Here is a 13,670-nt window from a genome sequence, read left to right on the forward strand (position 1 = left end):
TCTATATGTATAAAGTAATAGAATAATCAATACAAATAGACACAGAGTAATTCCATAAATGTATTTAAAAAACAAACATTTACATTTTCCCTTGAAGCCAAGGTGTGGCGGCTGCCATACCTTGCCATACCCAATTGACGCCCCTGCTAGTCGCAATCCAGATGTAAAATTATCAAATAAGTGGTGACATCTGACTGTTTGACACGTGGTGGTGAAACAACCGGAAATATGGGGGGCGCGGCGACGATGATGACGACATGACTCCACCTCATGATGCCATTTAGCAACAGATGTTCATTTTGTGCAGCCACACGAAGCCGCTGCAGGCGCCGGACTCGTATCAAACGTCAAAGGAGGACTCTCTCGGTTGTGTAATGTTCGTCGGGGCCGCGGAGCTGCAGCGTCCCTTCCCCCTCGCACCGTAGCCGGCATCCCGGCATCCCGGCATCCGCCCCGCGAGTGCTGCCGCCCCGCCGGCGTGAGTTGGTCCGCTATGGAGGCGCTGTGCACGGCTCCTCCTCTGCTGCTGCTGCCGCTGCTGCTGCTGCCGCTGCTGCTGTGGAGCAGCAGCACGTTTGTTTTCTACTTCAAAAAGTTCTTCTACGTGGCCTGGATGATGCTGCTGGCCCTGCTGGCCATCCCCATGTGCCTGGTGCGGAGCGGCGGCAGAGACGTCCGGAACATGAGGTGACTTAGCCCGTTAGCCGCCTAGCAGCATCAGCTGGCCACATTCAACATCCACACCACACTTATCTGCAGGAACGTGAGGGGGAACCCCGTTATATGCGAGTATTAACTTCGTTTTATGGTAACCAAATAAAGAAATGACACCCCATGCATGTTTAATCACTCATGTGCCACATTAGCCCCCTTGACGTGTTGGCATTAGGTATGTGTTGACGAAGCCTATGCTGCTAAATCTGTTTTGCAATGTTTATTTTGGTGTTTTGCATTTTTAACATAGTGGATCCTGATAATTTACTACCCTCTGGAAATCTCCAAATGCCAAAATATACATGCACAAACTACTGCTGTAAAATCGGCATGCATTAATAATATTCTTCTTTTCTTGGCATGAATCTCTGACCACTTCAGTTCTGTTCAAATCTCAATCAAATAGTCCATAATTTTCAGGATTTTTAACGCTTTAAATGCCAGTATGAATACCTTTTATTCATTTAAATAAAAATAGAAAAAAGTCGTTTTATTAGATTAAATGCAGAGGTGATTGGAGACAAGGATATGTAAAAAAACAAAAATCAGTCATTCAGTCGGTGAGGGATTTAAAGTTTTACACCCTCTGTGGAGCCTGGAGCCATAAATGTATATACTGCGACAACAAAAATACTATAACCATCATGCATCATTATTTTTTCTGCTGAAATCTCTTAGATCACATCAGCTCTGCTCAAAATGACAACATGAACATATTTAATCATTTTCAGGATTTTTAACCATTTTGTTGCCAGTTTGAACACGTAGTGACAAGGCAACTGTTGATGTCAACAAATGTGATTGTAGTGGTGTGAACAAAAGTCAACATATAAACACACATGCACAAAATTGACAGTGAATGTAGTTTTCATTTCTTCAGGATGTTCACCAGGTTTGTTTGTCCTTTTACTTGCATTTAGTTTAAAGATTGACTCAGTGCTGCCCTCATAACTTGAGTTGTATCTTTCTTGTAATGTATTCATTCGTACCTTGAGGACATGCAAAATCAACGCAAGATACGGACCAAAGGGTACGTCTGTCTCCAAACGTTGAGTATAAATAAGCATATTATCTGTGCCTCCATAAAAGAAAATAAAACTATACCAACAAAAATGATAAACGTCTCATTTTCGTCATGAATCTTGCTGTTAGGCTCACACGTACGCAATGAAAGCATCCTGAGCGTCACTGTCCATTCACCATTGCCGAAGTGAATTGTGGGTTGCGTGTGTAAGAGGGAGCATTGTTTCTGTCAAAAGTCATATCAGATGCGCCACCCGTCCAGTGTTAATGCAATGCTGCTGTGGGAGGCCACAGTTGGAGCTATTGAGCTCTTTGGAGAGACAGGCAAGATTGAAGTTTTTGTTGGAATAAAAAATCTTCTATGCCCGTGGCTAGCAATGTAGCCATTTACTAGAATAAATGATTGTAGAGTCCAGTTGTATGAATATATATTTATTTCTAATCACTTTTTGTCAGTACTGGTGTTTTTAAAGATGTGTGATAAGTCAGAAGAGTATAGCGATATTCAAAGAAAACATCAGTATTTTTTGAAAATGTTCTCTGGAGTAAAAGCTGTCTTTGATGTGAAAGAAGAAAAAAGAGGAAAAAAATCGCGCCCTCTTCTCGCCCTCTGTGGGGTTGCTGGTGACCTGGGTTCCGGCTTCTTCCTTGTCGGCCTCTGGTGGCGGGGTTGCCTCCCCTCCCTCCCCCACTATAGATACACTTCAGGTAGAGCTTTGACAGGACTATTATACACACACATACACACACACAGCCACATAGATATATATACACACACTTACGTACACACATACATGCATACATACATACACATGGCCAGACATATACATACACGTAGCCATACAGATATATACACACACATAGCCACACATACATATACACCACAGGTGTCAAACTGAATCCCAGAAGAGCCGGTGTCCTGCATGTTTTTAGATGTTTCACTGCTTTAACACACCTGATTCTAATTAATCATCGTCACCAGCTTGTCATCAAAGTCTGGATAGTTCTGTTGATGACACAGTCACTTGTATCATGGTGCAATGAAGCAGGGAAACATCTAAAACCTGCAGGGACACCGGCCCTCGAGGACTGGAGTCCGACAACCCTGATATACACGCTCGCTCGCGTACACACACACATACAGCCACTCAGACATATACATATACACATGGAACATACACACACACAGCCACACAGACATATACATATACACATACACACACACACACACACACACACACGCATAGACATACACAGACATACACATTGGCTTGTTCACCTGCATGCTTGCTCTGTAGTTTTTAGGGTTAGTTAATCGCGGTAGCTTAGCTCAGGTTGTGATTGGATCTCGAGATTTGGGACAGTTGCTGCTTGTGTTTTGGTCGGTTCCGTGTTGGTTTCGTGTTTCGTTTGTGGTTTTTGTTGCAGATTTCCAGTGCTCGACGTGTGCCTCCATGTGTTCTTGCTTCCTGGTTTAGCAGCGGATGTTACCCCCCTCCCCCCAAAAACTGTGTGTGTGTGTGTGTGTGTGTATATATATATATATATATATATATACAGGGATTAAAGTTCTCCGTCTCTGGACGGATTTCCGTCAATTGGAAAATGGGGAAAAAAAAAAAAAAAAAAAAAAAAACTTTGCACGTGAGTTTTGTTGTGGTATAGTTTTAGACTATCCAATGAAATCATGTTAGGCATTAAACTGACGCTGTTGTAAACCAATAAAACTGCCGGAGCCTTGGATTAGCCAATCAGAGCAGAGGAGGCGGTAACTTCGGGATAGGCTGGGTCGGTCGGGCTGGGGTGCGAAGCGGGGCTGGGCTCGAGCCGCGGCTGGGGGAGCAGTCGCCCCGTCGCCCTCCTCTCCCCGCCGCCGGAGGCGCGGTCGTCCGGCCCGCCTCGCGGGGGGGCCTCTGTCCGACGGCGTTCGCGCGTCGTCGGGCGGGGGTCTTTCTGCGGGGCGGTGTCCGGCGCCGCGTGGAAGGCGGGGGGGATCGGGAACGGCGGTCGGCGGCGCCGGGTCCTTCTCGCGGATCTCCCCAGCTGCGGCGCCCGTCGGGGACCCGTTAACGCGGGTTGCCACCTTTCAGAAATAAAAATAAGGAACGCCTGATTTCAGCAGCGCAGGCGCCAAAAAAGGCAACATCCCCACAACGTCTAAACTGCATAGAAATGTATTTATTTCATATGAAAAAACTAAATGCTTTGATTTAAAGTTTAAAGTGCTTTAATAGCATTGAACTTGCACGACTGTACAGACAGACAACTAACTGAAATAGTCTCCTATGCTATGCTTTTTCACATCAGCCCAGATGTAGAATATAGCTACAGGTGAAGGTTGGAAAATTAGAATATGGTGTAAATTTATTTAAATGTAAAAGGTGAAACTAATATATTACATAGTCTCAATACATACAAAGCAACACATGTTAAACCTTTATTTGTTATAATTTTGATGGTTGAATTCTTTATTGATTTCATAAAATATTCACATTTTTTGAGATTTTTTATTTGGGGTTTTCATAAACTGAGCCATAATCACCACAATTATAACAAAGGCTTGAAGTATCTTACTTTAAATGTAGTGGGAAATAATATATTTGTTTCACCTTTAGTTGAATTTACTACGAATGAAGTTTTGTGATATATTCAACTTTTCCGACCTTCACCTGTAGATTTTGACATCAATAAATAAGAGCATAATATATGTCCGTATTGTTTCAATAGGGAACGCAACTTTTAATTCGCAATTACGTAACATTTCTGCATATCAAGGGACGGGTGGCAAGCCTTGTCACCTCGGCTGGCGCCTAGCAGCTGACTTAGAACTGGTGCGGACCAGGGGAATCCCACTGTTTAATTAAAACAAAGCATTGCGAAGGCCCACGGGGGTGTTGACGCCATGTGATTTAGAAAAACCTTCTTCTCAACAATAACATCATCATCTCTTTGTCTGCATTAACACCATCATTGATTGTCCATGAAACAGTCCAGGATGCTTTCATCACCTTGGCCAGAGCCTTGCCAAGTGCAGTGACATCAGAGCAGCTGGTCAACTGGATGAAGAAGTGCAGTTTACCAGGTCGACTCAGATCTAGGAGAACAGGCCTAAGGCTTTAATGACCAATTGATGTGGACAAAAAAAAAGAAGCAAACTAACAATAATAAAACTGCTCAAAAACACCTTCCTCCTATAAAATGCTATTGGTCTCGAGTATTTAAATAGTGTTGGTTAAAAGTCTTATTACACCTTAAATGCTGTATTAGAAAACAGAAGGGCTAATACAGCTTTTAACTTTTTTACTTGAAACCTTTGGGAAGCAACCGCATATGAACTGGCGTGAAAATTTTTTTTCAGTCAAAAATATTTTTTTTGCTTTAATCCCTGTATATATATATATAAACAATGCACATATATGCCTTAGGTTTTTACCAGCATGGTTATAACCATTAATGTGTGCAGACAAGGTTAACAAAAAAGAAATAGGGATGCATTATTCTGATATCTGGGCTTTTTGAATAAGCTTATACTGGATTCTCCAGTATCATTGAAATGGTTGTAATCTGTAAAGTCATAGTTTTCCGAAACAAAAAATACTTCACTGAGTTTGCTGCTGAAGATCAACAAAACACAACTTCTTTCCACAGACTATTTCTATTAATAGTCTTATTTTTGATGTCCCAACATCATTAATCATATTCCATGGAAAATCCACCCTTTGGTTCAAGTCATCACAAGTGTTTGTGATCAATCTGTGTTATTTCTCATATCATTTTATTCCCTCTCAGCAGTAGAAGCAAAACAAGGCAATACCAACCCAGCATTGGGAAACTTAGTCTTTTCTGTGTTTTCATTAGATAAGGCCTGAAGTGAAAGGGATTTGTGAAATGTCGATTTCCATCAGCTGTGAAGATTCCATTGAGGTATTTTTCATGGAAATCTATCAAGATATATCTGAGATATGGCTGCGATATGGCCTTATGCCATCTTCCACAGCTCAGCAAGTGTACCACATGAGGGTACTACCGGAAACTACAACATGCAGTTACCGGGATATAGTAATGTTTAATTAGATACGTTTATTTTATTTTTTTGAAAAAAATCTCTTAAATAGATTAAATTGTGGGTTTCAATTAACAGTAGTCACGGATACTTCTACAGGGCTGCTGGTATGTGTCCTCATTAGCACCCATTTTGGTGCAGTAGGAAATTTTGACAACCACTACCAAAGCAAACCTCTGCACGGTGATAGGTACTGCAGTCAGGAAAAACTGCAAAACTGGGTAGAGTGTGACCTTAAGTTTTGCTAGGTCAGTGGATCCTGCCAGGACCGACAGTAATGGACACACAATGCTTAAAAAACTGAGGAGTTCAGTCCGTTAGCAGTTTTAGCCTCCTAGATTGACCCCAGACCTGCACTAAAGAAAACCTGCCTTTGGCTAGACAGGAGCTAATGAAGAATGCTAGAAAACGCCAAGGGTTTGCATAGTTTCTATTGCCTCTGCAGTTGTGTGAAGCTAACATGGGACTTAAAAAAGTTGCAAACAAAATTAAAGTGAATAGGATCTGGCCCATTTATGCATTAGCTGGTCCAGTTATTTTGACAATATCATGTCCAATATCTGTGATGAATCCCAGTAATATCTCAGGTGAATAAATCCAGTGCCATATTGTTGGGGAAAATACAGTTATTACCCCTTTTTTTCCAGCACTAATAGACATTAGTTATTTTATACTTTTATTTGATATTTCTTAGTGTCCACTTTGCTGTGGGGGGTTTTCAGTTTTGTGGTGAAAGCTTGTCATCGAGGGTGGATTGCTGCACACAAATTACTGCATTCCAATAATTAATCATAAGAGACGGATGGCAAGTTTCTACTGATTAGACTTGGGTTACTGAATAGTTATGTTGCCCTTTCTCTGTTCAACCTAGCTTGGCCTTGATCTGCTGACGGCACCCCTGTCAGTTGCGACAGCGGACTTTACTGCCTCAGTGCACTAGGAATAACTGTTTCACAGACACGGTGCGGTGGTGGTGTCATGTTGCGCCAGTGTACCATTCTGTCAGCTCAAAGGTTATCTGGACCTGTTGACTGCGACAAAGCAACTGCATCAGGGTCAGACCTTGAACAGAAAGTGAATTGAGGGTTGTTGGGTTTTTATTTTTGAAAGCAAATTTTTCGCCTAGCGGAAAGAGCTCAGTGATTCAACAGAGACAGGAGTCTGTCAAAGGCATTTGCTGACATACAAAGCCTGAATTCTGGGATTGACCTGATTTTTATATATATATATATATATATATATATATATATATATATATATATATATATATATATAATTTTTTTTTGCAGATGACTTAAAGGACATGGGGGGCGGGTAGGTGTAGTCTAGTGGCTACAGAGGTACAGAGGGTTGCTCCATGGAGTGTGTGTCTCAGATGTAAGTTGCTTTGGATAAAAGCGTCTGCTAAATGACCGTAGTAGTAGTAGTAGTAGTAGGACCTGCATATATCTCTGTAAAGTGGTGTGGCACAACACGCTTTTATATATTCAGTCAAAAGCATCAGTGAAACTCGAACTTTTGACCTGATGTGACATCCTTTCACCCTTAAAGCCTAAAAGGATGCACATGTTGCAACAAGAGGTTTGTTTGGTTTATGTTGATCCTCTCTATGCTTGTTTCCCACTTCCCTGTGCATGACCAGGACAAAGGATTGAACTGGAGTTGCATCAAAAAAAGAAAATCTTTTTCAAGAGCTGAGAAATAGAAGGCTCAGTTGAAAGCTTTTAAGTTTTTTCAGGAATTTTCTCTGAGCTTAAAAGGGATTTTGAAATGAGGGCATGTGCGTTCCTGAAACATTCTTGTTAATTTCTAAAATGATCAGTGTTTTAATGTAAACAGGAAGTCTAACCTGACATGTACATGAATGGCTGCTTTAGGTCCGAGTGTGGCTCTGGCCTTCATGAACAGGCTGGATTTCACAACAGTTTAAAGGCCTAGTTTGCTCATAATTTCATCAACTCAAGTCTTTACTATGAAATGGTGCCTAGCACCAGTGGTGGACTAGTACTAATTTTTGTATGAGCAGTTAAGTTTTCATTAAGGCGAGCCGATTATGGCATATTTGTTCTACTTTATTTATACTTTAGACTTATCCTTTAATCCTTTTTAAATTGTATTATGTCCTCCCAATTTCCTGATGTCTACATGAAATACCAATGACATGCTTTGCTCAAAATATCACAAGGAGTCATGTAATTGCTTCTGTGTCAGCTTTGAATTTACAGTTTTTCATACAGTTGCTACTTTTTTTTAAGGGTATGTTGTGACTCTTCTTTAATACTTCAAACTACTGTGGAAACATAAATAAGATTATGTGAAATATTATAGAATATATTGCCTTTGAGGTCACACTAACACAACTGTGACATGAGGCACTGTGTTTTTGCAAGCCAGTTGTGGCAGCTGGCCACTTTGGCGGTAACACTATGGTTGGACGCCAACAATGTAAATGGGGCTGGCTGAAACATTTTTTTTATGGGATGCAGAGCTTATGCAGAAGATTGAAATAAATGTTTTCTGTGGAAAGGTACAGGTGTCATACACAAGAGGTCATACAAGTTATGCAACGCAGATGGCTTTAAAAAGCAAATACTTATCTGAAAACTGAATGTCCACCTAGCAAATGAATGTCCGGAGCATCCGGATATTCAGTTTATGTCCAGTGTATTTTTGTACCAATATGCAGTCAAATAGCTTCTGGAAGCTATTTGGCAGGACATTGGTGCGGTGGTTCGCAGTGTTACATCACACTCAAAGGTTCCTGGTTTTACTCTTTTGAGTAACCTTCTCAAGGCATGTTAGGCTTAATAGTGAATGTACATTTTCATTGGAGGTCGACTAATTTTGTTTCTTGTGATTTACTAGCGACCTACCCAGGTGGTAGCCCACCTCTTGCCCAGTGACAGCTGGGATAACCTCAGGATCCACATGACCTTGAACGAGATAAAGCAGGTGTATAGAACGTGAACGAATGAATGGAAAAACTTCTTCTACTAATGGTGCATTCAGTGAGAAAAGCTAACTTTCAGACTGGGAAAAGGGACTACAATTATTAGTCAACGTTTTTAGCATTAATGCACCATGTAAAATGTGGATATAAAGTCTTTGCAGGTCGCAGGGCAATGTTCACTTGTTGTAATTAACTACAGGAAGTGTAGACAGCAGTCTAGGTTGCACATAGCTCACTGGAGAAGAACATATGAACAGTGACGAGGGAAACTGGTGAATGAAAGGTGGAAACTTGCAGCATTGCCAGACGGCAGGTGTGCTGCTCTGCAATGGCCAGTTTGAGACGCCAGCCATCATCTACATATCTTCTGTGGCCTGTGCCCTAGATTTGTGTTGTCTGTTAGCTGTGATAAACAGCTGTTATTGCTCTGGAGCATTGTGCCGAAGCACGAGGAGGGCATGGTAGAAATAATAGACTAATTAACCAATTTAACGAATAGTTGACATATTGCTGTCTACCAAAATGACTGGTAGTTGCAGCCTTACTAGGAAATAAAAATTAAAGATCTACAAGTTGGATTTCCTATTTTGGATTCAAATCATTAAACGAGGTAGAGTATAATTAGCTCACTTCTATTTTAAATAAGCTACGGACGGGACTTGCGATCCATTGTCAGTATCACAAGCTGATACTGCCTTGTTTTAAACTTATTTGAAGGGTAAGATAATACAGAATTTAGTTTTTTTTTCACAGTGTTTGCACTTTTAGTTACGGTATATTCAATTCTAAAATAATAATGGCCTTTTGATATCATAATCGGTGATTAGGAATGATATATATCAGAATCAAATGGGCGTTGAGGCATATTTGGGGAAAGTTTACCACTGTTGATGAGAATATGTTGTTCATAGCAAAGTAAATGGCAACAGCGTTTCAACTTCTCACTTCTGAGATTCTGTAAATGAACATGAGTTAGCTGGATAATTGCATAATTTACCTGTATCATGGAAATCTTAACATCTCATTGAATAACCCTTTTGTGGTTCCCCTGTACCAATACCGCTATGAAATGAACTGGTATTCCTAAGGGCTTTAACTTGTCACTAGTAGGGTTGCACGGTATACCGGTACCAGTATAGTACCGCGGTACTAGAGTTTTGAAAACGGTACTATACCAGCATTTAAAAACAAACGGTACTTTTATATATTTTTTCTATGCAAACGAATTGGTAAATTGGAGCCTGTCTCTTTAAGCACGGCAAGGTCCGCGAGTGTGACGTAGTTACAGAAGCAGAGCCGCCTCCCCCTCCCACTCGCATGCGGAGGAGAGAGAAACGAGAAGTCGCGTGTTATTAGACAGACAGAGCGGGTTGAAATAAAGTTGAAATAAATAGGGATGGCAGCTGCAGAAAAGCCCGTACTTGTGGACAAAATGGGGGCCCGAAGTACGGTGGAAATATTTCGGGTTCAAACCGCAGTGAAAGCGCTGCTACAAGTGTGTCTCGCAAAAGGAGGCAACACTTCAAACTTGTCCAAACATTTAAAGGACAACCACGCGGACTTGTTCCACGACTTCAGTCAAGAACGACAGCTGATAACTTTGTTCACCAGTTCACTGCACTGTCATGTCAATTAAAGAAGTACAGAGCCTCTCCCAGCCCGTAGTAAACCTACAGTAGCCTACATACACAGAGTTAAAACATGTCCATGGTTAATAAATGCAATTTTTTAAATATTTAAAAAAAAAAATTACAATCTTAAAATATTTAAATAAATTCCACAGACTATAATATAACTTTAATATATTTTTTATATTTTAATATTATTTAATGTTTCATATATATTATAAACCATTAAGGCAATGAATTATATTAATTAATATTATATATTAAAACACACTTTTGTAAAACATTCCATTAGCCTACAATATCTAATCCTATCCTAAAGGACTGTCTCAGAAAATTAGAATATTGTGATAAAGTTCTTTATTTTCTGTAATGCAATTAAAAAAAAAAATGTCATACATTCTGGATTTATTACAAATCAACTGAAATATTGCAAGCCTTTTATTATTTTAATATTGATGATTATGGCTTACAGTTTAAGATTCCCAGAATATTCTAATTTTTTGAGATAGGATATTTGAGTTTTAGTTTTCTTAAAGTGTAAGCCATGATCAGCAATATTAAAATAATAAAAGGCTTGCATTATTCAGTTGATTTGTAATGAATCCCTTATGTATGACATTTTTGTTTTTGTAATTGCATTACAGAAAATCACAATATTCTAATTTTCCTGTCCTGTAGATGATAGAATGAGCCTCAATTTATTTTTCTAGTTATGCCCATTTAATGTTTCATGTGGCCTATAGTTTCAAAACACAAACCTTTTGAACAATGAGAACAAGTAAAATAAAGCAATGGCATTTAAATTAAAATGACCATGTTAATTAAAATACTGTACCCCCTCCCTCCCCCAATTACAGAAGACTAGTGCTCCTGGCTCAGAGAGGGTGACACCACCCACTCAGAAGCAGGAGTTTTTGCTGCTACAGTATTTTATTTAACATGGTGACTTTAATTTGAATGGCATTGCTTTATTTAACTTGTTCACACTGTTCTAAAGGTTTGAACATTTTAATATCCCATGCCAATTATTTATTTTATTCATTGTTGTTATTGTTCCCAAAGTCTGCTTTAAAATAAAGGAAAATATGGACATTTGAGAGTGTTCCACCTTTTTACAAAAAGTATCAAAGTATCGAAAAGTATCGAAATACATATTGGTATCGGTATCGAAACAGAAATTTGGTATCGTGACAACCCTAGTCACTAGGTTCATAGTAGAGCAATCCTGACTTTCAGTGTCTTGCTTTTCTGAATGAAGTAACCTCTTGCTCAGCCACGGTCCCGCCTTGGAAAACCATCTGACCTTGAGCTTGTGACTGAGCAGAGTTTGTGCTCGGCATTAGTGTATTAATTGTTAGTTCAGTAGGTTTAGGGATGACAGGAGAAATTCAGCCTTCATCTGATTATCAAGGCCCTGTAATATTCTTCTCATGCCTGAGTCACGCCTCATAGGTTTAAAGTATTACACTAACAAACAAATAGTTAAAGGGGACCTATTATGGCATTTAATGTATATTTTAAACAGGCCTTGAATGTTTTAAAAACAATCAAAAGCTTGTTTTTTCTACATATATCAGAAATTAAGCCTCTGGGCCATGTCTTTATTTTTACCGCTTTTAACCTCCTTCTCTATGAGGGATTCTGAGTGGGCGGGGAGGCTATGATAATGAGGCTCTGCGCTGATTGGCTGCTTGAATGACGTGTAGCAGGGGAGGGCACAAAGCCTCGCTCCGGGCAGAAGAGCAGCATGGGACACTATTAAAGCGTGTCCCATGCGAGCGAGCTTCAGCGACAAAATCAATTCCATTGCTTTATTTTTTTTGTTTTGGACTGTCCTAACTGGCCGCGAGTTTAACGGTTTCAATGTGGACAGAGAACGTCCGATGTCACGCAGCTCGACGCGATAGTCGGACGCTCGCATCTCATGCAGTAAGACACGGTGTAAACGAAAAATTGGAAAAAATAAAAAATGAAGCCCAAGCTAAGATTGAGTGTTGTTGAGCAAATTGATAAGTGTAAAAAAGTAATTCATTTATTATCTGACCCACAACAAGAATGATTACTTGATGGTAGAAAGCGATTTTTGGCATCTTGAATAGCTGAATTCGATAGCATTCCCTTTTGCATTAGTCTATGGTGAACATATGTGTTTCAACATTATACCACTGACAGAAGAAGGCAACAGCCTCTGTGATGTCATCCATTGGTTTTCTGAGGAATCTGTTTGTTTGAAATCCATTTTTCAGGATTCTGAATGGAGCCATATTGGTGGAAACTGAAGAATGCAGAATGATCAAGCCCAGCAATGGGTTAGGGTTATGTGATGGGCTGGTTGTTTTAGCCTAGCTTGGTTCATGCTAAACTATGAGGTTAAACTAATGTTTTCTTATATTCATAATGATAAAATTATTCATCTATCCTCATTTCTGAGGATAGATGAATAATCTAGGGCTCCAGTGGAGGCCCTGGCAGTGTTGGGTGGGTCTAGGCCAACCTGAAAAAGACAGGTGTTCTGACTACCGCCAGAGCTAGTAACTGGCAAGCTAGAAGGCATCAGTTCACATGACCTCTAGGGTCAAAGGAGACAGACGCACAGGTTCAAATCCTGTTGCATTCTGTTTGTCTATAAAGTTGTAAGCCCACAGGTGAAGCAACAATTTAAAAAGTAAAGGAAAGTGGCAGGCTCAGGTTGCATGAGTCCACCCCTTAAAACTAGCTACCATAAACTGAGATATAAAGGCATTTTGAAAATGGAGCTGTTGCATTTTACGAAATGTCTGACACATTTGGTCAAAACATCAAATAAAGACCTCAGACACAAGTGTCAAACCTGTGAAAGAGGCATACCTTTTTTTTTTTTTTTTTAAGGTCAGAATTGGATTCAACGTCAGTTCTCAGTTTACAACAATTCTTTATTAGGACTGTATTATTTTTAGGAAAACGTATATCATAGTCGTAATCTGTTATGACGATATGTGTGGTACATATTAACATATGCTTAAGTATTTTGAGCCACAGCTGAAATTGACCCCAACATCTTGCCCAAGAATTTCTCATTGTCTTTTTCCCTTCTGTCATCACAGCACTCACTGCAGCCTCCATGTGAGTTGGCATCTAAATTTGGATCTTTGACAGTGACAGCAATCTGATTGGTCAAATATATTGTAGGTATTTAGAGCACAGGTCATTTGGGAAACATCAGTTCACCATTCATTGCAATTGTTTCTTTGTTTTTGCACCATTGATATTGCAATTGCAATACATTTAAGATATGATGTGCAGTAGTATTCTT

At 39.9% G+C, this 13,670-nt stretch overlaps 1 protein-coding gene across 1 annotated transcript in view; it reads left to right on the forward strand.

The window, feature by feature from the left end:
• Positions 1-261: 261 nt before the first annotated feature.
• The window catches only part of agpat2 (1-acylglycerol-3-phosphate O-acyltransferase 2 (lysophosphatidic acid acyltransferase, beta)), a 34,571-nt gene continuing 21,162 nt past the window's right edge, over positions 262-13,670 (forward strand). The window contains exon 1 of the mRNA XM_061733808.1: positions 262-687. Coding sequence (XP_061589792.1) covers positions 494-687 — 194 coding nt within the window. The 5' untranslated portion in view covers positions 262-493. The remainder of the gene's footprint in view (positions 688-13,670) is intronic.

Source organism: Cololabis saira, chromosome 11 (assembly GCF_033807715.1).
Source record: "Cololabis saira isolate AMF1-May2022 chromosome 11, fColSai1.1, whole genome shotgun sequence".
Taxonomy (NCBI): domain Eukaryota; kingdom Metazoa; phylum Chordata; class Actinopteri; order Beloniformes; family Belonidae; genus Cololabis; species Cololabis saira.